This window comes from Lepidochelys olivacea (genome assembly GCF_965140295.1).
Source record: "Lepidochelys olivacea isolate rLepOli2 genome assembly, chromosome: 21".
In the NCBI taxonomy this organism is placed as follows: Eukaryota; Metazoa; Chordata; order Testudines; family Cheloniidae; genus Lepidochelys; species Lepidochelys olivacea.
Genome location: NC_140431.1, coordinates 4,954,088 through 4,978,866, shown reverse-complemented (window position 1 = coordinate 4,978,866; position 24,779 = coordinate 4,954,088). Strand labels below are relative to the sequence as shown.

At 42.1% G+C, this 24,779-nt stretch overlaps 1 protein-coding gene across 2 annotated transcripts in view; it reads left to right on the top strand.

The window, feature by feature from the left end:
• The window catches only part of LOC311511098 (membrane cofactor protein-like), a 27,193-nt gene extending 2,414 nt beyond the window's left edge, over nt 1–24,779 (top strand). Inside the window, exons 3-11 of one of the 2 annotated variants that reach the window (XM_084611429.1) lie at nt 7,237–7,330; nt 10,888–10,973; nt 11,838–12,032; nt 13,098–13,277; nt 17,235–17,279; nt 18,569–18,598; nt 19,831–19,906; nt 22,719–22,790; nt 23,887–24,779. In XM_084611429.1, coding sequence (XP_084467555.1) covers nt 7,237–7,330; nt 10,888–10,973; nt 11,838–12,032; nt 13,098–13,277; nt 17,235–17,279; nt 18,569–18,598; nt 19,831–19,906; nt 22,719–22,790; nt 23,887–23,923 — 815 coding nt within the window. In that variant the 3' untranslated portion in view covers nt 23,924–24,779. The remainder of the gene's footprint in view (nt 1–7,236; nt 7,331–10,887; nt 10,974–11,837; nt 12,033–13,097; nt 13,278–17,234; nt 17,280–18,568; nt 18,599–19,830; nt 19,907–22,718; nt 22,791–23,886) is intronic. The other variant, XM_084611430.1, reaches the window with a different exon arrangement.

Below are 24,779 nucleotides of genomic sequence, written 5' to 3'. Positions count from 1 at the left end.
TGTTGTATTGAATACTGATGTGACTTCCTTGATTAGCCTCAGACTCACCTACTCTGGCCTGCTGGCTTGAGAAAATACTTTAAATATAGGCCCTGATTCAGCAAAACACTTAGTGCATTCTTAAGTCCCACTGACTTCAGCGGGCCTTGTTTTACTGAATCGATCAGGCCTTAGTAAATAGGTCACAATTTTTACATGCCTTGTCTGCATTGAGAGATTTTTCCCAGTGGAGTCATAAAAAGTGCCAACATTATCTTTGCATGGATTCAGGATATCTGTATCAAACTCCATATAGATATGGTGAATTTTTGAAACAGTTCATTTTCCGTGGGAATAAGTCTACTGCGGGAGAAAGCATCACAAATAACTCTTGTAGGGGTAGAGAAAAGCTCTTCCACTGAGCTTGACTGAGGAACATGCAGTTTTTAGCTGTCTAAAATCAGGATTCACATAGCAAGAAAACGACTAACAAATATTTACCAAACGCAAAACAAGCCTGTGGAACGTTCTGCTACAAAATGGAGGCGAAGAACGTGGCAGGATTCAAAAAAAGATGAGACACTTAGAACTTGGTCCGGCAAACACAACTGTGCTCAATATTGCTCGTGTGAATAGTCCGCTGCTTCGTAGAGTTTAATGCTAGAAGGGAGTGTTACATCACAGGCGACTTACATTTCACCAAGTTATCCCTTTTCTGAGGCCAAAAACTTGTATTTGACGAAAGCATATCTTCGAGAAGGACATCCAGTCTTGATTTATAGACTTGCAGAGACTGAGAATCTGCCATTGCCTCTGGTAATTTGTTCCAATGGTTAGTCACCCTCATATTAAACACTTCCGCCTTATTTCCATTTTGAATTTGTCTGGCTTGACTTTCCAGCTCTTGGTTCTTGTTCCGCTTTTCTCTGCTAGATTAAGGAGCCCTTTAGTAGCTGGTACCTTCTCCTTGTGAAGGTCCTCAGATGCTGTAATCAGGTAGGCTCACAGTCTCTCGACAAGCTAAACAGACTGAGCTCTTTAAGTCTCTCACTATAAGGCATTTTCTCAGGCCAATGAATACCTTTTTGTGGCTCTTCTCTGCACCATCTGCAATTTTTCAACACCATTTTAAAAAAGGGGACACCACACCTGGGTACAGTATTCCCATACGGGTCTCGGCAATGCTGTATACAGCATTGCTATCATCTCCCTACTTCTTCTTCCCTGTTCATAGAATCCTAGAATATCAGGGTTGGAAGGGACCTCAGGAGGTCATCTAGTCCAACCCTCTGCTCAAAGCAGGACCAGTCCCCAACTAAATCATCCCAGCCAGGGCTTTGTCAAGCCTGACCTTAAAAACGTCAAAGGAAGGAGGTTCCACCACCTCCCTAGGTAACGCATTCCAGTGTGTCACCACCCTCCTAGTGAAAAAGTTTTTCCTAATATCCAACCTAAACCTCCCCCACTGCAACTTGAGACCATTGCTCCTCGTTCTGTCATCTGCTACCACTGAAAACAGTCTAGATCCATCCTCTTTGGAACCCCCTTTCAGGTAGTTGAAAGCAGCTATCAAATCCCCCCTCATTCTTCTCTTCTGTAGACTAAACAATCCCAGTTCCCCCAGCCTCTCTTCCTAAGTCATGTGTTCCAGTCCCCTAATAATTTTTGTTGCCCTCCGCTGGACGTTTTCCAATTTTTCCACATCCTTCTTGTAGCGTGGGGCCCAAAACTGGACACAGTACTCCAGATGAGGCCCCACTAATGCCGAATAGATGGGAACGATCACGTCCCTCGATATGCTGGCAATGCCCCTACTTATACATCCCAAAATGCCATTGGCCTTCTTGGCAACAAGGGCACACTGTTGACTCATATCCAGCTTCTCGTCCACTGTAACCCCTAGGTCCTTTTCTGCAGAACTGCTGCCGAGCCATTCGGTCCCTAGTCTGTAGCGGTGCAAGGGATTCTTCAGTCCTAAGTGCAGGACTTTGCACTTGTCCTTGTTGAACCTCATCAGATTTCTTTTGGCCCAATCCTCTAATTTGTCTAGGGCCCTCTGTATCCTATCCCTACCCTCCAGCGTATCTACCTCTCCTCCCAGTTTAGTGTCATCTGCAAACTTGCTGAGGGTGCAATCCACCCCATCCTCCAGATCATTTATGAAGATATTGAACAAAACCGGCCCCAGGACCGACCCTTGGGGCACTCCACTTGATACCGGATGCCAACTAGACATGGAGCCATTGATCGCTACCCGTTGAGCCCGACAATCTAGCCAGCTTTCTATCCACTTTATAGTCCATTCATTCAGCCCATACTTCTTTAACTTCCTGGCAAGAATACTGTGGGAGACTGTGTCAAAAGCTTTGCCAAAGTCCAGGAACAACACGTCTACTGCTTTCCCCTCATCCACGGAGCCAGTTTTCTCGTCATAGAAGGCAATTAGATTAGTCAGGCATGACTTGCTCTTGGTGAATCCATGCTGACTGTTCTTGATCACTTTCCTCTCCTCTAAGTGCTTCAGAATTGATTCCTTGAGGACCTGCTCCAAGATTTTTCCAGGGACTGAGGTGAGGCTGACTGGCCTATAGTTCCCAGGATCCTCCTCCTTCCCATTTTTAAAGATGGCCGCTACATTAGCCTTTTTCCAGTTGTCCGGGACCTCCCCTGATTGCCATGAGTTTTCAAAGATAATGGCCAGTGGCTCTGCAATCACATCTGTGAATACATCAAGGATCGTATTAGCCCTTTTTTCCATAGGATTGCAGTGGGAGCTTCAGTTGATTGTCTGCTGTGATCTCAATCCTTTTCAGACTTGCTCCTTCCCAGAATATAGTTTCCCCGTTCTCTAGGAACAGCCTGCATTTCTTGTGCCTGGATGTATAATTTTGCGTTATACGGTACTAAAATGAATGTTGTTTGACTGGACATAAGGAGTCCAGATTGCTTTGTAGGACTCCCCCAGTCTGTGTCACCTGCAAATTTTGTCAGGAGTGATTTTTGTTTACTTCCAGTCAACTGATTAAAATGTTGAATAGCAGCAGGTCTAGGACCAATCCCTGCAGAATTCTACTAGAAACAGGTTTGTTTGATAATGATTCCCACTGATGTGACTGCTCCTGGAGATGTCAGTTAGCCAGTTCTTGTCTGTTCTTGTTGCAGCCGTGTCAATCCCAGGATATTAGCGAGACAAAGTGGGTGAGATAATATCATTTATTGGACCAACTTCTGTTGGTGAGAGAGACGAGCTTTCGAGCTTACACACCATTCTTCTTGGTCTCAGAAATGTATTCCAAACCTGAAGACTAGCTCTGTGTAGGGTCGAAAGTTTCGCACCCACAGAAGTTGGTTCAATAAAAGATATTGCCTCACCTTCTTAGCCAATTCTTAGTCCATTTAAGTTGTGCTCTATTGATACAGAAGTGTTAATTTTTTATTTAGAATGTTGTGTGGTACTAAGTCAAACAGCTTACAAAAGTCTAGGCATATTACATCAGTTACGTTTATCAAACATCTTTGTAACTTCAAAGAACGACAGAGGTTTATCAGAGAAACCTGATTTTCCATAAAACCATATTGGTTGGTATTAATTATATTCCTGTTCTTAATTCCTTATGAATTGGGAAAATTTTCCCTCCACTGCACAAGTGGTCAGAACAGATTTGCCCTTGGAATTGATGAATCCCACAATACCTTTAAATTATTATGCCTGTGAGTGAGATCATGTTAACTAGTCTACAGTTACTGAGGTCATTCTGGTTGCCCTTTTTGAATACTGGCACAAGATCAGCGCTCTTCCATTCTTCTTGAATTTCCAGTTACTCTAACTTCTTATAAATCTTAATCAGTGGGTTAGAGATCTCCGTGGCCAACTTTTCAGGACACTTGGGTGCAAGTTATCCCAAGATATTGGTTTAACAATGTTTATCCCTAGCAGATGTAGTTTAACTTCCTCCTTAATTACTAATAGACATGGAAGTACTTCATCAGACTCTTGTGATGAGACTACGTTGTCATGCTTCTTTCCAAATACAAAAGGGAAATATTTCCTGAACACTCCTGCCTTTCTTGTATCATAATTGTTTTACCCATCTCCATTTAGTAACAGGTTTGTACCTTTACTACGTGTGGTATACTCAATGTATCATCCAGACTAATGAGAATCTGTCACCGCTGTCCTCTAACCTGGGGGTGCCCTTTACAAAGCTTTGGTGCTGTAGCCTCCAGTCTGGACTGCTCACAAACAGCCTCCAGTGTGCAAGTCACTCCCAGCTAGGTCTCGGCCAGCCACACCTTTGTTCTCACCAGCTTTGCTTATACTGCAAGGTGACCCCAACCAATTCTTAGTATTCCCCCCCCCCCCAAATGTAAGTCTTGTATTGCCCAGCCCTCTCCTGGACAATACAAATTCATTTCGAGTCTCTCTTTCTTTCTTGTTACCCAAATAGAGTTTCACAGACACTTCAATTTAAACACACTGGAATAGATCAAACAAGTTTATTAACTACAAAGATTTTAAGGAAATGCAGGTCATGAGGCATGAGTCCAAAAGGTGACAAGAGAGGTCAAGATAAAGCACAAGTGGTGCTCAAGTTAAAAAACGCTGTTAAATTCGAAATGAAGTTTTTCTTACCATATGCTCTCAGCAGTCTTGCTGACCAAACTTCTTAAGTGAGGACCCCTTCTTCAGCTTAGTTGGTGCTTTCTTTGTCTCTTCTAGTGCAGTGAGTGGATGGATGGAGTGAGAGGGAGGAGGGGGTGCCTGGGAGTTTTTGTTGCGCCTTTTTTATAGTGTCAGTCCCGCCCCTGGGAAAACATTTCCAGCTGACAAAAAGTCTATCGGGAAAAGATCTTCCCTGCTGCTGCTTTTCCTCTCTTTTTTGGAGGTTTTTTTTCTTCCTGCTTGATGACTGCTTGTTGCTTAAATGCAAATTAAGCAGAGCACACATTCCTTTGAGACAGTCCTGTTTGCCAACTTGTGCTGTAGGTTTGCAATATGAGTTAACATTATACAGGGAAATCTTCTAACTTCAAAGACAATGTTACCATGCATTTTATCAGGGCAGTATTGACCAGTAATCTCTGTTTTCAGATTTCAGAGTAGGAGTACTTGTGGCACCTTAGAGACTAACCAATTTATTAGAGCATAAGCTTTCGTGAGCTACAGCTCACTTCATCAGATGCATATCGTGGAAACTGCAGCAGACTTTATATATACACAGAGAATATGAACCAATACCTCCTCCCACCCCACTGTCCTGCTGGTAATAGCTTATCTAAAGTGATCATCAGGTGGGCCATTTCCAGCACAAATCCAGGTTTTCTCACCCTCCACCCCCCCCCCCCCACAAATTCACTCTCCTGCTGGTGATAGCCCATCCAAAGTGACAACTCTTTACACAATGTGCATGACAATCAAGTTGGGCTATTTCCTGCACAAATCCAGGTTTTCTCACATCCCCCCACCCCCATACACACACAAACTCACTCTCCTGCTGGTAATAGCTCATCCAAACTGACCACTCTTCAAGTTTAAATCCAAGTTAAACCAGAACATCTGGGGGGGGTGGGGGTAGGAAAAAACAAGAGGAAACAGGCTACCTTGCATAATGACTTAGCCACTCCAAGTCTCTATTTAAGCCTGAATTAATAGTATCCAATTTGCAAATGAATTCCAATTCAGCAGTTTCTCGCTGGAGTCTGGATTTGAAGTTTTTTTGTTTTAAGATAGCGACCTTCATGTCTGTGATTGCGTGACCAGAGAGATTGAAGTGTTCTCTGACTGGTTTATGAATGTTATAATTCTTGACATCTGATTTGTGTCCATTTATTCTTTTACGTAGAGACTGTCCAGTTTGACCAATGTACATGGCAGAGGGGCATTGCTGGCACATGATGGCATATATCACATTGGTGGATGTGCAGGTGAACGAGCCTCTGATAGTGTGGCTGATGTTATTCGGCCCTGTGATGGTGTCCCCTGAATAGATATGTGGGCACAATTGGCAATGGGCTTTGTTGCAAGGATAAGTTCCTGGGTTAGTGGTTCTGTTGTGTGGTATGTGGTTGTTGGTGAGTATTTGCTTCAGGTTGCGGGGCTGTCTGTAGGCAAGGACTGGCCTGTCTCCCAAGATTTGTGAGAGTGTTGGGTCATCCTTTAGGATAGGTTGTAGATCCTTAATAATGCGTTGGAGGGGTTTTAGTTGGGGGCTGAAGGTGACGGCTAGTGGCGTTCTGTTATTTTCTTTGTTAGGCCTGTCCTGTAGTAGGTAACTTCTGGGAACTCTTCTGGCTCTATCAATCTGTTTCTTTACTTCTGCAGGTGGGTATTGTAGTTGTAAGAAAGCTTGACAGAGATCTTGTAGGTGTTTGTCTCTGTCTGAGGGGTTGGAGCAAATGCGGTTGTATCGCAGAGCTGGAACCCCGACCTGGGATATTCTATCTACTACCCAAGATCCATAAACTTGGAAATCCTGGGCGCCCCATCATCTCATCTCATTATGCTCAAATTTGTTAGTCTCTAAGGTGCCTCAAGTATTCCTTTTCTTTTTATACATTTTCAGATGATGCCTCACAAGGCATGCTCGGTACAAAGATTATTACAGCAGTCTTTAGGGTGTGGACACGGGTACATTCTCTTACAGAAGGATTTCTTTTGTCCCTAACGAACTTCAAAATCTTCTCCTTATTGTCTGTAACCATGCCACTTGTGAGACTCTCACTGATGTCTTTAGTGCCCCATATAAATTTTTACATTTTGCAACTTATGCCGTCTATCCTTTTTTTTTTTTTTTTTTTCTGTGTCTTATGTTGCTTTTTATTTGTAATTGCTGCCAGTTGAGGTCAGTGGGTCTACCCACATGAATATGGTTCTGCATATGAGTTTTCGGGATCTGGGCATTAATGTTTACAGTATGAATATTTGCGCTTATACTAAATCTGCAAGGGGATCTGAAATCTCTTGTTTCAGGATATAAGGCAACCACTGTCTGTGTGGGATTAGGAAGCATCATCCCACTTCCACTTCTCCTCACTTCTCATGGGCATGTAACAAAATTATCCATAATGTGGGTTTTAAGCTTTCCTCCTTAGCCTTTGGTGCTGACTGCTGTCGTAGAGGACAGATACTGGACTCCAAGACGATTGGCTTTGATCTGCCATGGTATTTGCTGTGTTAGAGGGTGCAAGTTAGGATATCCCCTTTTTCCTATTAAGGTAATCTGAGGTAACACAAATATTCGTCTTGTTCTCTTCTAGGAAGACGATGTAAACCACTTGAACTCGAAAATGGCAGGGCTGATATAACGGATCTCCGGTTTGGTGCAAGAGCAAACTTCTTCTGTGATGAAGGGTGAGTGGCAAATTGCTTCTTTGGACTAATTAATAGAACCTAGACTGGTGTAAAACTGCTGTTGAAGTCTGGCAAAATGGGGCAAGAAAGCCTGCTTAACTTCAAGAACATAAGTGAGTGGTGTGCTATAAATCTGTATCCATGGGCTGGGGCCCTTGTTAAGTTTTACACTTGCGATTTTCAAAGGAGTTGAAGGAAGATAGCCACCCAGCTATGGTTGTCATTCAGTGGGAGATGGGCATCTAACTCGCTCAGGTGCTTTTGAAGATGGCAGCCTAGAGCCCTCAGGAGATCCTCCAGCAGGGGTTGGGTTATGATATTGAGAGTCCCACCTCAGGGGTCATGTGGCACTTACTGACCCGTGCCATCTCTCCCTTGTTACAGGGGTTTCTGTGAGGGTGCTGGGAGCTAGTGGGAGAATATTGCCCATAAAATGCAGCACCAGGTAGAGGCAGACCTCTTCCTGCTCTACAATAGCGAATATTTGTCTATCCCTCCCTTAGAGATGTCGGTATTCCCCAGGATAGCATCAAGTGCAGTTGTTGCTTTTGTCCATATGGGTTATGTTGCCAGGCCTTGGGGAATCAAAAATAGCTTGTGACTTCCTTGCACTGAGCAGGTGTGTTTTGGATTTTTGAGGCCTCCGAGTTGAAGGCCAGAAGGGACCACCCGATCCTCTAGTCTGACCTCCTGTATATCACAGGCCACTAACACTTCCCAGAGACCCACATACTAAAGTCAACCAAAATGTAGTCTAAAATACTACAGCCCACAGGAGCTTAGACCATTATGTGCCATGGTCAGAGAACAGGAGGGCCTGAGGTGCACAAATTCCTCGGGTCCCTGTCATGGCAGGGAAATGTGGAAGTGAGATATATATTGAGATAATCCTGGCAATTGACTTGCACTCACATACTCCAGAGGAAGGCAAGAAAACCCCCAATGTCACTGCCAATGTGACCGGGGGGGAAATTTCTTAACAACCCCACATACTAGAGCCTGAGCATGTAAGTCAAGCACTGAGGTGAGAGTGGTTGATGCCACCTCAGAGTCCTGGCCTTCCCCATCGAGTGTCCCATTTTCAGCCATGGCTATCCCTGATGGTTCAAAGGAAGGAGATAAAAGAAACCAACTCAGAATACGTTTGGTGTGGAATCCCTTCCTGACTGCTGCAGGTGCCTGGCTGAAATCGTGACGCGTGAGCCTTAGGAATGTAACACACACACTGGAAACAAACCCCAGGGTTGCTGAGCCCTGCCATCACAAGCAACCTCATCATATAATTGCACGCATAAACCTGTCTGGCTCTCTCTCAAACTAAGTTACCCCACAACTACCATTGGATGACTGTTCCTGAACCTTACCTTTCCTATGGTTAGAAACCCTCTAATTTCCAGCCTGAAGTTGTTCGTGGGCAGTTTTTACCCATTGTTCTTAATTTAAATAGCTTGTGATACAGCATGGCCAGAGGGTAGTAGGAGAGTGTTAGAAGGGAGCCTTATTCCCTGTAGAAGGAAGAAAGTTCGCTTAGAATGCCTGAAGCCAGTCACCTGATAAACCACCCCCCCAGCTTCAATCAGACAAGGAAAGGAGTTGAAGCAGAGTGGATGGATGTTGGAGCAGAGAGCAGTTTCGGGGGAAGCAGAGGAGAGTTGTCTTTGGGTGTAATTCTATTTTACAAACTAGCAGCTGCTTGGGCCCATCTGTGCACGCGCGTGCTCTCTCACTGTTCCCTGCCGTCACAGGAGATTGATTTCTTCAAGATCTTTCACTTCAATTTAATCGAATGCTAAGTGTATTCTGTAGTGAAGACCAAGTGTAAGCTTTGTCAGTATGTTGCAACTTTGTGTGCTGGGTTTAGCTGGACCTTCAGCTCAATGGACTTGGAAATGCAGTGCTTTTGGCTAAGCCCTCAAGGGTTAACACATTGTTGTTAATGTAGCCTCACACTCTACAAAGCAGCACAAATGGAGGGAGGAGACACAGCATGGCAGAGAGAGACAGTCTCACGCACACGCATGCTTGTGAGAGAGAGACACGTGTGCATTGCCCCTTTAAGTGTGCTGACCCCCAGTTTAAGTACATTGCCTTTTTAAAAAGAAAAGGAGGACTTGTGGCACCTTAGAGACTAACCAATTTATTAGAGCATAAGCTTTCGTGAGCTACAGCTCACTTCATCAGATGCATATCGTGGAAACTGCAGCAGACTTTATATATACACAGAGAATATGAAACAATACCTCCTCCCACCCCACTGTCCTGCTGGTAATAGCTTATCTAAAGTGATTATCAGGTGGGCCATTTCCAGCACAAATCCAGGTTTTCTCACCCTCCACCCCCCCACACAAATTCACTCTCCTGCTGGTGATAGCCCATCCAAAGTGACAACTCTTTACACAATGTGCATGACAATCAAGCTGGGCTATTTCCTGCACAAATCCAGGTTTTCACATCCCCCCCACCCCATACACCCCCATACATACATGTGAGAACCTGGATTTGTGCAGGAAATAGCCCAGCTTGATTGTCATGCACATTGTGTAAAGTTGTCACTTTGGATGGGCTATCACCAGCAGGAGAGTGAATTTGTGTGGGGGGGTGGAGGGTGAGAAAACCTGGATTTGTGCTGGAAATCACTTTAGATAAGCTATTACCAGCAGGACAGTGGGGTGGGAATAGGTATTGTTTCATATTCTCTGTGTATATATAAAGCCTGCTGCAGTTTCCACGATATGCATCTGAGGAAGTGAGCTGTAGCTCACGAAAGCTTATGCTCTAATAAATTGGTTAGTCTCTAAGGTGCCACAAGTCCTCCTTTTCTTTTTGCGAATACAGACTAACACGGCTGTTACTCTGAAAATTGCCTTTTTAAGTAGATCAGCAAGTTGACAGCAGTTGCTGGCAGCAAGCTCCCTCTGTCCTGAGCCCTGTCGTGTTCTCCCGCACCTCTCTGAGGAGAAGGGGTACAGCGGGAGGAGGACACCCTGACATTAGCACCCTTTTTCCCCCTCCACCTCCGCACAGCAAGCAGGAGGCTCCCGGGAGTAACTCCAAGGCAGAGGACAGGAGCAGCACAGGGCAGTGCGGGGAGGGATGGCTGAACTGCCCGACAATTGATAGCCTGCTGGGCGGCTGCCACACAGGGAACTTAGGGAAGCTGATGGGGCGGGGCGGCTGCCGGTCTACCCTGGTTCTAAGCGCCCACCAGCTAGCTCCAACGGGCTGCTCTTTCTGCAAGCAGTGGACAAAGCAGGCGGCTGGCAAACAACCTTCTAAGGGAGCATTGTGCAACTTTAAACAAGCATGTTCCCTAATTGTTTCTTTGCTGATCAATGTTAACTGGGACGATGTTAAGTGAGGCGTTACTGTAGCTGTACCGACATAGATGTGTACTGTAGACCTGGCCTTCGTGTTCCTTGGTCCTGTGGTGTTAGATGTATCCCTTTTTCAATGGTTTGTCTCCACCTACTGGCAGAAAGAAACCATGTTCCATCTTTCTGGACGGGGAACTAGTTCTTTGCTTCCATGAGTCACAAACTTGAACCTTTGTTCTTTAGGTACAGATTAATTGGACCGACTTCTGCCCAGTGTGTGATTGTGGGAAATGGAGTTGATTGGGATACGGAGGTTCCACTTTGCCAAGGTAAAGCAATTTAATGGTTTTAAGAACAGTTCACGTCTGGAGATGATGCAGCATAGCTGGCGCTTCAGAGGAGTCTCTGTTCTTCCTTTGGCATTTAATCCAAATGACAGTTTTGTTGTGGGGAGGAATGAAATCGTATTGTGCTTCACCATGGTGTTTAGATGACTCCTACAGAATCTTTTTTTTTTTTTTTTTTGGTACCTTTTAGATTATTCACCTGGCACTGTTTAATGTGCACAATCCAACAGGCCTCATGGCTCCTCTTCACTATTGTATCTGTGTAATCCTCCTGTTCACTATGTAAAAGGCATGATAATGACTTCAAGAAGTTTTGACGCTTCCCAAATGTGACTATCCACTTAAAATCTGAGGCTCTTTTGGAGTGAATCACAATTAATTTGCCTCTACCTTAATTTGATCTCTTGAATGCTTTCTGGGCTTGGTCTATCAATGATGCTGCTGATGTCCAGTCTAGAATCAGCTGCTGCTAAAAGAACTGTTCTAGCTTAGTTTTCTTCTGGTGGAACTATACTACATCTCGAGATGCCGGGCGAGAGGTTCTGGCTCCTTGAGGCTAATGTTGGGAAGGAGCGTGCTCTGCTAAGGTCATCTTCCAGAGCTGGTGTTTTATGGAGCATCCTCCTTGAGCAATGGACGTACTGGGTTGGGTCAAGCCTAAAAGCAGACAAACCTTCAGAATCTGAAAGAGGTATTGCTTCAAATATTAAAATGGAATGTTAAGTACGCTTCCAAATGGCTAAATAGCTTTTTGGGGGGGATCTGAGACAACTTTCTTAGTGAAAACTCTCTTTGGTTCACCTTCAGTGGAAACTTTAATTTTCATGTTGACATTCTTTGCTTCAGCAATACCTTGTCGTCCACCTCCTGATATCACCCAGGGATCCCATAATGGTCAGAGTGGAGAAGAGTTTTCCTTTGGCTCAGCAGTAACTTACAAATGTGACCCGGGCTTGTCTCTTATTGGAGAGGCCTCCATTCATTGTACAACGAAAGATCATTTCAATGGAGAGTGGAGTGGGCCTGCCCCTGAATGCAAAGGTTAGTAGCGTCTGTTTTTTATCCCCTTCTTATTCTACGATCACCTTCCAAGAAAAACTCTATTTTGATTGCTAAGTAAACCCATAAACCTGAGGAAATTCAGTTAGTGCTTTGTCCCCCTAAATACGTATCATGAAAACTAGTTACTGTTGAAAAACTAAAGAATGACTGAAACTTCATGAATCATTCCTGGAAACAATTTTTGCCTCTAATACATCCTGTGTTTTTTGTCTCCCCTGAGTGTTCCAAGATTGAAGTTAATTCTCAGGTCACAAACAGTTGATTTTTAGGTGGAGATAAACTCTTAAACTAAGGTTTTGCTTTTATGCCAGTACCCTTCAACTCAAGTGCTAATGGGGAGTGGGCGGAGAGAGATTGGGGCTTACAAGCAGGATTGTTTGGCAAGCCTCTTTTTCAGAACTCTCCGGGAGGGCTCCTTGGCAGTGAAGGCTCAGGCTTCTGTGAGTTCATATCACAGCCATAAAGTTCTTTGGAGGGGGAAATAAAGGTCATTGTACAGTCCTCATTTTAGTGACTTCAGTGCTCCTGCACACTGTTATATTTAGCTCACAATGCATTTATGTACTTGGTATTTAAGCAGTTGCAACAATTTGGTTTTATTCTTTCTGAGTTTCCCAGCCTAACAGCTGGGATTGAGGCTTTTTCGAAGGCATTAGGCAGGTTGGTCACCTCGCTACTTAATAATAACTCCCCCAAAAGCGGGGAAGTTCAGTTCCAGAATGTCATTGTATGTACATCTCTTGTAACTTGACCCAAATTCCTGATGGCTTCGTAAAATGATGATTAACTTGTGCAGTTTACTGTGGGGGGCGGGCCCTGATAGCCATACAGTTGGGTGCTGTGGTGTATGTAGACTAACATCTTTTTAAAGGAAAATATCCAGAGTTGTATAACTTTATTTTGAAATACATTTTGGTACCTACTGTAGTCAAGTATCAGGGCGTTTTCGTCTTTCCTCTAATTCTCCCACACGCCCCCATATCCCCACACACACTAAATGCTTCCTGGGCCAAACGTTCTTATGCTGGTACTTTTAATTTTCAGTGGTCAAGTGTCCTGAGCCAGAAGTTAACAATGGAAGAAAGCAATCTGGGTTTGGACCTGACTATTCATATGGAAACGCCGTAATATTTGCATGTGATTCTGGCTACACTCTGCATGGTAGCAGTTCAGTTAGATGTGAAGCTAACAATTCTTGGGTTCCATCTTTGCCAACTTGTCTCGGTAAGTATAAGATGTTTAGCAACGTTAAAATGATGTAAAGTTTGAGTGTCTGTGTCCCCTTTTTGTCATCGGCATAACACATACTACACCTACAACTTCCCCTCCAGGAGGAACAAAAGATACTTCTGGTGAGTTGGAAGAACTTTTGGCTATTTAAAGCTTCCAGTTGTTTAGCATGTAGTTTCCACAAGACTGAAAATGGAAGTGTGAAATTCACGAAGTTCTGGAATTTTGTCATTCACAGTTGATACGATAAGCAGTATTCTCCCTCAGGTTTTAGAGCACATGTTTCTTCATCTACCCTTCCTTGCATCCTCTTCTCAAAAGCACTTGAAACAGCTTACTAGCTGTACTGAGCTGTAAGCATGTCTAAGTTTCCTCATGAGGGCCCATAGGGCGAAGCATTCAGGAGAGGTTTAGCAGCTGCCACCTGTAGTTAGTGATTCCTTTGAATAACAAGGAAATAAAACCCGTTGGAGCAGTGCATGTGCTCTGAGCTGTTTCATTCTCTTTCAAGCTGTCCTACCTTCTGTCGGCTATTTCTCTCTGCCTCTTGTGAGTAGTTGGTCTCCAGTGAGCTCTGCACACAGGATTTTTCCTCTAATGAATTTGTATCACTCATTGACCTGTTAGGATTATTTTCTTAAATATTTTCTTGGTTTCTCATCCGGGCAGTTGCTCAGAACTGGGGTGTTAGCATGCAGAAGTCGCCCAGTTTTAAGCACTGTTGCATTGGCAGGGTTGGAATACCATTAGTTATCCATCTTCCCAGTACTTGAAGTGTCTCGGAGGGGGTCATATCACAGAGAAGTGCCGGATATGTAGGGCCTTCAAAAAGAGGACCCAAAAATGCAGAGGTGAGGTTGCTGGGCTTCGTTATGATGAGTCCTTTGAGATCTGCTCTGGCTCAAAGTTCCCTAGTACTGTTACGCAATCTGCAGCCCAGAGAGTTGGTGACTCCAATACCAACCACTGTACTGTTGAGACAAATACATCTACTATTTTGGGCTGGGAATCGCCTCCACTTTGGCACGGCTGCTCACAGAGGTTCAGTCAGCATTGTTGGTAGTGAAGACATTAGAAGCATATGCTGCAGCTTAAGATCTCCTGTGCTAGTTGGTGCCAGATTCTCTGGTCTTGTAGACTGCTGTGCAGGTTGCTGCGCCGTTCCCATCCACAATGCTTGCATGGGCACTGGCCTCGATACAGTCTCTGGTACAATTGGCCCTGGCAATATTTGCCTACATCTGATCAATGAAGAGACCACCATTACTTTGCTAGCTTCCAATTGCTCTGTAGGTACTAGGGCACGGGCACTGGTCTCGCTCTGTCTCCAGTGACTGCTCCTGTTACTGCACCACCATGGCCAACTGATTGTTCCTTCTCACCATCTGAATCATAGGTTGTTCCATGGCTTGCCTTCAACATATAGGAGGCCTTGAGTCTCTCCCACTCCTTCAAGGACTTATTCTTGATCTTTTCACAGGCATGGCTATAGAAGGAAGTGAAGAGAGCCTGTCTTAGATCTATGAAAGCTGAACAACTTTATAAAGAAAATGAAGCTTCACACTGTTTTCTGGCTCCCAATATACTTCCCCTAGATCCTGACTAGTATTTTGCTTTTAACTTATAGGATGTCTGTTCCATTTGGCTAGCCATGCTGGTCACAGCAGATTCCTCATGTTCATGGTAGGAGGCAAACACTACCAGTTTTTCACAGTCCTCCCTTTTGGCCTGTCTTCAGCCTGCAGGATCTTTACAGATTGCATAGCAGTAGCCTCGGCTTACCTCAGAAGAATCAATGTCCCGCTATTGCTGTATTTGGACAACTGGTTGATTTGACGCTGTTTCAGACAACCTAAGACCAATCCAGTTGCTATTTGATGTCTTGGGCCTCTTGATGACCAAGAGTGAATCTATCCTTTGTCCGGTGCAAAGAATAGTGTTCTTGGGGGGGATTCTCAATTGGCAACAGCCTATCTGCCACAGGCCAGATTTCAAGAAATTTTAGATCCACACACACACACACAATGCAGGCTCGTCGTTACACCGCTCTAAGACGTTGCCTATGATTGCTGGGACATATGGTGGATTCAAGAGTTCTCCCTACCTATAAATGTACTGGAACTTGAGGCAATCTTCAGAACTTGTCAGTGTTCCTACCCTATATCAAAGGCTCTTAGTCCTATTGGAGAACAGCATGGCAGTCTTTTACCTAAACGAACAACAGTATGCCGGGTTCACCGAGCTCTAGCCCCCGTGCTACAAAGATAATGATAGTAGCTTACCAAAATCCAATCAGCTCTTTCAAAGCAGAGTACATTTATTTAAGGACAAAATCATATGGAGAAAACGTATCCAAGAAAGAGGTCTATGTGCATATTGAACATACCAGAATTCACCTATCAGCCCTTTGTGGACGTTGGCAGACTTAAGTCTTTCCACCCCTTCAGCAGGGTTGGGTCCTCATGTGGACAAATGTTATGTCCATTTGTTGAATCAAAATGAAGGTCTCTACCAGTTCAAGATGGCCTCTGACAACCCAAGTTCTTGCCTCTTTTTTTTTCAGGCCTCCCTGAAAGCAGGTAAAACCAGTTACCTCCCCTTTCTCCCCAGGAAAGGTTTCAAAGGCAGAGCTGTCTATGTAACCAGATTTGGGATTTTACATTACATCGCCCCCTAGTTAATCCAGTTTCCACAGGAAATCCTTCTAGTGAGCCAGGAACACACACACATGTATTGATACATAATGTTATAAATAGTCTGTGGACTCATATCATCTGGCCCATCTCAATATAATGGTCTCTGATGGTTTGCATGCTGTCAAAGGCTGACTGAAACTTTCAAATAACATTCATGATGATAAATACAGAAGTCTCAAGATAGGCTTGCGTTCCTTATATGTCACCATTATTGGTGTATTTTTAATTTTGGCTAATTTAGATATCTCAGGAGATCTCAGGTTGAGAAGTGGGATTGGATGGGTGGAGATGAGTAAGGAGTAGACAGATAAATTTGCAAGAAATGGACATAGAAATGGTAGTTGAAATCATGTGAGCAGATGAAATCGCCCAAAGAGGGAGGAAGAAGAGGAACCTGCAAGAGACTCTGCCGAGGCAGCCAGAGGGGGAAAATAACCTGGGCATCTACAAGACTCTCATCCCTGGCTCTACAGTCTTGAGAGGATCAACTGGGTTCAACAGGAAGAGGGGGATGGAGCGGAGTACAGGCCTGAGACTGGTCTGGGAAGGAGCAGTTAAAAAGCTTGGTTAGAGAAGTTAGGATGGAATGAAGAGGACAAACTAGGCTGGAGAGGGTGAAGGATGGTGTTGGAGTGAAGAAACATGAGGCAAGGGTGTGTTGGGAGAACTTACAAACGAAGGGAGGTAAGGGAAAAGTTTGGAGGGGTAGGTGGGATGAGACAATGGCTTTTGAGAATTGGGGAGACCATGTACCAAGCGAGGGAATAGACACTTACAGGCTCCTAGGGGATGTGGCACTCCAGGCATGTTGACTTGGCCGAAGATCATCCATCTCAAAAATCGTACTATAATACTAATTATTTTGTGTAGGAGTAGATGGCTTCTGGTTCAAAGAATTAGTTGTTGGCGTGGCTGTACGAGTAATATACCTAATGCATGTGGACACTTGTCTCTGTGCAAACTCAACAGAAATCCTAAGGAAAATGAAATGGGTAAAATAGCTTGTCTGTGTTTCCTAGTTGAGTAGGTGCTAGCAGGTAGTGCTCGATCCTTCGATGGGGGAGAGAGAAAAGGAGCAGTCTTGCAACTGGGTCTTTTTAGCATGTTCTGTTGCAAACTAACATTGTAAAATTACTCTAGTTGTCTTGTCGTCTTTGAGGTGTTTCCATGCATGGTGTGGTTTTGATCAGCACATTCAGGTAAGTGGGTTGCTCCTGTATCCTCTTGTAAATCTCCTTTTTTTTTTTTTTTGCAGAACCTACTCTGAACACAACCCCAAATGGCCCTAAAGAAAGCCCAGGTAAACCTGATGATGATAAAGGGAGCTAAAAAACCACTGTGCTCAGATACCTAGAATCCTCAAGGTGGATGGTGGAGGCTTTGGTTTACACATTGAACTGGAGCATTCTGCACACTTACTTCAATTTGCGCTTCATAATATATAACAAAGTACAGTTGTGCTCACCTGAATACCCCTTATGCCAGGTGTGAAGTATAAGACTGAGGCTGGAATTAAATTCCTATACCTAGGTAGTAGTCTTGTCTCCCACCCAGAACTCTCTCTTCCTTCATTCCTTTTTTTCCCCCACTCGTCAGTATGATAATACCCACCTGCTGATGGCCACTCACTCAATATATCTCTATAAAATGCCAGCTGTATGAAACTGTCAATCTGAATTCTGCACAATAATGGCACAAGCAACTACAGGCTTAACCGGTAGTCAGGTGTCAAACTGCACTCCAATGAGATGTCTATTCAGTTCACTTTTTGTTCCGTAAGTAACGGTTAGGCTTGAGTTGACTGATCCTCTGGTAATGACAGCAGGAGTATCAAAAGAAAAATACCACTCTTCTCCTGTTTCTGCTCCGCTCCCAAATAAGTACAGGTTGGCAGAGAACCTGATGTCACTAATCCTGTAGTTACGTGTAGAGGCCTGTTTTGTAGTAGCTGATCCAAACACCACACCTCTAGTGACTTTTGCTATAGGTAAAAATTTGGCTGACCAGTGCAGAATTTGTATGCAGTGTTTTGTTGTAGCCATGTTGGTGCCAGGATATTAGAGAGACAAGGTGGGTGAGGTAATATCTTTCATTGGACCAACTTCTGTTGGTGAGGAGAGACAAGCTTTCAAGCTTCCCCAGAGCTGTTCTTCAGGTCAGTGCAGAATTTGGCAGCTGAGATCCTGAAAGTGTCTGGAGGGGAGGGCCCTCTGGTCTCAGAAGGATGCATAAGAATTCTGCAAATGAGAGCATTCATTCATAATAGAGGAAATCTTTATAGAGGTTTTGCCCTGTCAATTCTCAGGTCTGTCGTCATGTCTCTATTACAATGTACAAGTAATAGGCAGCTTTTCCAGGTATCCTTTCTTCTTTCAATATTGGATTATCTGGGGGTCAGATCCTGGTTTCCAGTATGCCTTATAAATTCTGTAATTTGCATGATGGTATTAATTTGAGTCTATTTGTTTAATTTAGCGTGTGGTTTAAGGTACTAAATGTTGCACCAATAGGAATCAATGGATTCCTATAGTTAGCTGGCATTCATGTAATGTGTCACTTCAGCTCACCTTGCACTTTTTTTCTTTCTAGGGCTGAACACTGGTACCGTGATTGCTATTGGTAAGTAATTTAAAATTTTAAAAAATAATTCAATGCACAGACTTTACATAGTAAGATGCAGTAATAGCGTAAGGTATTTAATGTTCCACTTTCTTCATCTCATACAATTTTTTTCCCTGCCGCTTCACTACATGAGGAATCTACTCCGGACAGCTAGCTTTTCTGTTACTGTATTTTGTTCTGTTGAGTGGTGCCATGTAAAAGCTCATGAGGCAGATGCTGAAAGAATCAAAGGGCTGGAAGGGACCTCGAGAGGTCATCAAGTCCAGCCCCTGTGCTGAGGCAGGACCAAGTAAACCTAGATCATCCCAGACTGGGGTTTGTCCAATCTGTTCTTAAAATCCCCTGTGATAGGGATTCCACAGTCTCCTTTGGAAGCTTATTCAGTGCTTAACTGCCACTGGTTACAAAGTTTTTCCTAATATCTAACCTAAATCACCCCTCCTGCGGTTTAAGCCCACTACTACTTGTCCTGCCTTTCAGTGGACATTGGGAACAATTGATCACTGTCCTCTTTATTCAAAGATGTTAATGGCTGTTATACTCTGACCTGCTCCCCCCTCAGTTTTCTCAAGATTCACTCTACCATGAGTAAATTTCTGGTAAAAATCTATTTTATTTAGACTGTCTGTATAAACTTGTGACTTATTAATATATACCTAAACAGTCGCCAGCTGTGATTCCATCTTAACTGTTATATTCAGGTTTATAGAATATGGAAGTGGGAATTAAGGACCTTTCCCCTAGAAGTTGCACTTCTGTAGGTCTGTTTTGGAGAAGGGTACTACTGCAGACTGCATGTGTATGTCTGGTGTCCACCAGAAATGGGAATGGAAAAGGCAATGGAGAAGAAACTCTACATTGGGAGTTGACAGTGTCGGACAGCGTTTCACTGTTCTGACTTTCTAGTTCCAGAGCTGGAACTTTCTCTCTCTCCATTTTGAAGGGAGGTTTTAGTCCTGTAACTTTTTTTTTTCCTAGTTGGATATTTTATTAATGTCTCTGTTCAGTTTTCTCTCAGAAGAATAACATTTTGGCTCAAATCTTTATATAAGATCTTCAGTAGGGAAACCATCATTAAAGCACCAATGAGAAACTCGCGTTTGAATAATCTTGCTGTTGAAGACTTCGGTGCAAGTGGATTCCAGAATTGTGAATTTTTGCTGCATTTCACCATAAATGTCATAGTTTAATGTTATCACCTGGTTATTGCTTTCCTTTTTTCCATCAAGGAGTCGTCATTGGTTTATTTGTGGCTGGTGGATTTGTTGCCATTGTGACATACAAAGCTTGCTTTGGGAAAAAAGGGTGAGTCAAACAAAACAAGATCCTGATGTCTCACTAATTCTTCAGAGTAGTTCACCATTTCTTTCCTGTAGTCCTTCAATTGCTGGACGAGCTAATATATTCTGAGGTTTTACCTGATTTTTATTTATTCTATCAGCCTGCATCTTTTTTTACATACCTGGATGTCAGGAGAAAGCAAAGGCATGGCTCTCCAAAACTGCACTCATGTGCAGCTCTGAAGCAATGACACTTCCTAACTATACATAGAGGCTTTTTCCCTTGGACCCCAAGAGATTCAAGCGCAGAATGTCTTCAGAAATGTCTGCAACACTTTCAGGCTTGTAAAATGTGAATATGGCAAACTAAAAACGTAATCCTATTGATCTGCTGTTCAAGTTCTGCTCGCTACAGCGTTCACAGTGAAGATTTTGTCTCGCTGGTAATTAATGCTGTGGAAAAACTTTTTAAAATGGCTTTAAAATGTTACTATTTGAAAAACTGCCATTTAAATAAAGTTCCTTTGGGCTCCATTGATTCTGAAGTGCCTATGATTTGCACCCAAGATCTAGTTTCAATCTAAATTTCTTTGTGTTTATCCCTGACTTTGTTATAGACATCTGAGATGATGTAAAGCTTTTTACTGTATAACCATTCTTAGAAATGGTAATATTGCTTTTTACCTGTGTAGGCAGAGACTCAAATCTTCCCATTTGCATAAACATTCTTAGCTTACAGGACATATCAACCAAGCACCTGCCTAATATCTTTTGTAGGGTAAATGAGAATTCTGGTGCTGAGGCTTATTTTGTCCCTCATCTGTAAGCAACGGCCAATGATCATAAGCCTTTAACATGTCGTGTCTAAGCTAATGAGATGTGCAGCATCCTACAACTTTCAGAGTAGCAGCCGTGTTAGTCTGTATCCGCAAAAAGAAAAGGAGCACTTATGGCACCTTTTGAGTCTAACACATTTATTTGTTAACTGTTATTTAGAACTGTCTCCAGCTACACAGCTAGCTGACTTGAGAGATTCTTTCTGCTTTGTTTTTTAGCTTTTAGCTTTCCTTTTATTTTCGATATCCTTTAATGCTTTTTTACAGGAGGTACATTGACCAGATGTTGTGCTCAAACGTAATATGATTCAAGTTGTGAGCTATTAGATACTATCCCTCTGAAGCAACACTTACGCTCGTTGTGATGTGTTGCATTTTTGTCATCATCATCAAGCCTGGTGCTTGTTGAAGATAATATTGTATTTGGAAGCCCAATTAGTAAAATCTTTTGAATAATATTTAGTGTTGAAGGTCCACAAGAAAAAGATACTTGCATTTAAAATGGGCTTTTACTGCTAGAATAAAACAAATCCAACATTAAGATGACTTGCAAGTAGCATGTTGCTATGTAGTCTTTCTCTGACTATGAAAAATACGGACTTGCTAGGATTTAACTGGGGACAGTTTTGAAAGAGAACTATCCTAAATGAGGTAACTCGTCCTCCAAGACATTTTAACCAGAGCTATCTATTAAATAGGAAAAGACATGCACATTAGTGAAGAAAATCAGTACATTGCTTTCTTGCATTCCACTGTGATTTTTACAATGCCCAGACTAGCCCACGTACAACAATGACTTTGTGTGAGGAAACAGGATTCTGACCAACAGTTTCTGATTCAGGACATGGCACAATGTGGCTTGTTTTACTCAACCTTTGTCAAAACATACACCTTTTTTTTTGTGAGAAATAATGATCAAACACACAACTGAAATCTAAAACTCAGAAGTTTTAATGTTGTGTATTGTTTTTGTGTTAACTTAATCCCAGAGACAGTTTGCTGTCTGAAAATGTTAAGCCATAGGTTTTTCCAGTGATTTAACTTCAGTTTTTAGGAAACACTTTTAAAAGCTTTATACTTGTCTTTAATTAAATTGCATACTGACCAATCTTTTGTCAAACTATTAATAGTTCTTTTGAATGTCTTCTAGAAGAGAAATATGCTTAAATAAATCTGAGACTTCACTCAGTAAAGGGGTACTAGCACATATGCTAATTATAAATTAGTCCTACATACCCAATCATGTGAACCTGAAGCTTGACACCTCTGTTTGCTGCAGTCCCTTGGGAATGTTTGATGGGCAGAAATATGAATATAAATATTGATAGGAAGCTTGAGTTAAAACTGTGCTTCCTTTAAAAGGGGCATAGCTGGGTAGATTGCGTATAGATTTTACCTTGTATGGGATTTCTTTCACAATTGAGTTTTAATAGAAAATTGTACATAAAATTTTATAACATTTTTGGATTTAAATATTCTCTTAGCGTTTACAACACTGCAATGCTTCATTGTACTAGTGCTTGGAAAGTAAATTTTCCCTATGTGCATTGAAAGAAATGCAAAAATAAATAAATAGCATGAGTGAAAAATCTTTCACTTTTTTTAAATCATCAAATGATATGGGAATAACACACAAGGATTTTTTTAAGCCAGTTAACCTCATGACTGTAGAATTCTAGAACTCTGAGAGGACCTGTCGAATCATCCTGTCCCTGCAAAGGCAGGATTGTTCTCTACAGTACTTTTTTCTACCATTTTAGTCTATGCTAGTTTTAAAAGTTCCAGGTAATAGGGCTTCCACTACTTCCCCTTCCCCTCCCTCCACCCCCCAAAAAAATCCACTGCCATCAAAAAAATTTCTAGTATTAAGCATCAGTTTTCTTTGGAGTTCTAATTATGTAAAAAGCCTCCTTTAAAGAAGCAAAAGCAACTTTGATTTTTACTCTTGAATTCTGGAGTCATATTTTATTGAATTAGTTTCTCTCCTTTCTTGCTGTTCAGCCCATATGAAGCAAATCAGCGCTTCAGTGATCTACAGGAACGTGGAAAAAAAACTAACTCGGGCCTTGAAAGGTATTTTTATAGAAAATATTTACTTCAATGTGAAAAGATGGCGTGGTTCTGATGAACCATTATCTGCAAGAACATAATACAACTGTGCAACATATCAATTAAATATAAATTACTTTGTTACCTTTGTCCTGAACAGATATGTTGAATGTGACACTTTTGTGAATATCCACTAAATTCTTCATTTCTATGTAACTATTTTGTCAACTACAGCAGTTATGAATGCATTGTGTGCCTTATGTCCTTGTGATGTAACTTGTCATTAACAGCTCTGTCTTAACATATAAAAACGTTACTTCAGTATATTACCATTTTGATAATATAAGAACAGATATTTTCTCCAGAAGAATATTAATGCTATAAAGCCCATGTTAGACTTTCATTTCTGGTGTAAGGTTGCAATTATATCCTTAAATCCAAGACTTCATTCAGTAGACTAGTAGTAACATACAGACTTTATATTTTAGCTGATACAATTTTGTATGCAGAGCTTTCCAGCAGGCAGGAGATGCTAAACAGATCTCTGCTGAAGAAGAGCTCAGGTGGTGTGGGTGTGTTTCATAGTGGGTTCACTGTGAAACAGTGGGCCCTGACAGTGTACAAAAGTACTGTTGACTCTTCAGTAGTGCTCTACGTGGTATTCTTGGGGTGTACAGTTGAATAAGATTCTTCTGTAATGTGATTAGTCAGTAAAAGAAACTAATATGTCCTAAAACAGTGTTATGTTATAGATGACCCCCCTCGCCTTTCCAGTGCTTTAAACAGTTGAGCGTTAGGGGAAGGGAGCATAGATAGTCCAGTTCTCTTGTATTTAGGATATGTAATAGCTAACTTATCACGGTTTGCCAACTCTGATTACAGATTAATCCTCCTCATGAATTTTTTTCTGCCTCTTTTCTGTTTTGGACATGGCCTCTGAGAAGAAACAGCATGAACGGTGCTTTAATTGGAAATTAGTTAATGTAACTCTAAAATTAACAAAACAAATCTTTCAGACAGAACATAAAATGAAAAAACTCATTAACCTAAACATCTGGAGTGAAGTCAAGATATACATTTTTACTTTGGTTATAACACTTCCTTTATTTTGGTTTTGCAGGAAAGATGCCTATCATTCTTGCAGTGCTGATTCCTAACTTGTTCATCAGACAGTGAACATGATATTGGAAGAAAATAGAAAAATTGTGGGCAACGTCCTATGATTGTACTAAACTTATCTCATGATCCCAGAGTCCTCTCACTACAGTTGTATTCGGGGTTGTAGATTTTGCTATTGCGAGCAAGAGCCTGTTGAGATTTGTATTTGGAGGTTTCTATCTTTAAGTACTTATTATCCCTTTTAAAATACAGATTAATGATGCCAAATATACTCCTTGAACTGCTGTAGGCTTTTATTAATTCAAATATATCTTCAGTTTTTAAATCACATCTCCAGAATAATCAGTGTTCCTTTGCTATCATGTCCAGGAAACTCCAAAAACAACAATAACAAAAAACAACCCCAAAGTATTCTTACCCCAAGTTTTGTGTTCATTGTGTCCTCTGTGTAGCATCCCAGGCTGAAGTGCGCGGATGTGTGTAAGACTCAAGTGTTCAGAATCCACACAATCAAATTTTTTAAGTTTGTACCTAGAGCCAAAATAAATTATCTCTGTTTCCTTATGAGCACTTTCTGATGAGTAAGCAGTAAAATGGTTATACTTATGGTTCTGTGCCTAAAGGAAATGTCTTTTATTTTTCTATTTCAGTAGCTGAAAATAAGTTTGGTAGCATTTAAAGCAAGCTTATTACATTCAGGAAATCTTTCTCTGCTGTGAGAAGGTATTCATAACCAAATGCTGTTTTGTCACTATCCCTGAAAACATAAATTTGTATTTATATAAGTTGTACAGAATTTTACTTGGCAATCTGCGTATTTATGAAATGAAAAAACTGGAATTTCGATGTTGTGCTTAAGTCTTTTCGCTGAATAAAAGGAATACCGTACAAAGA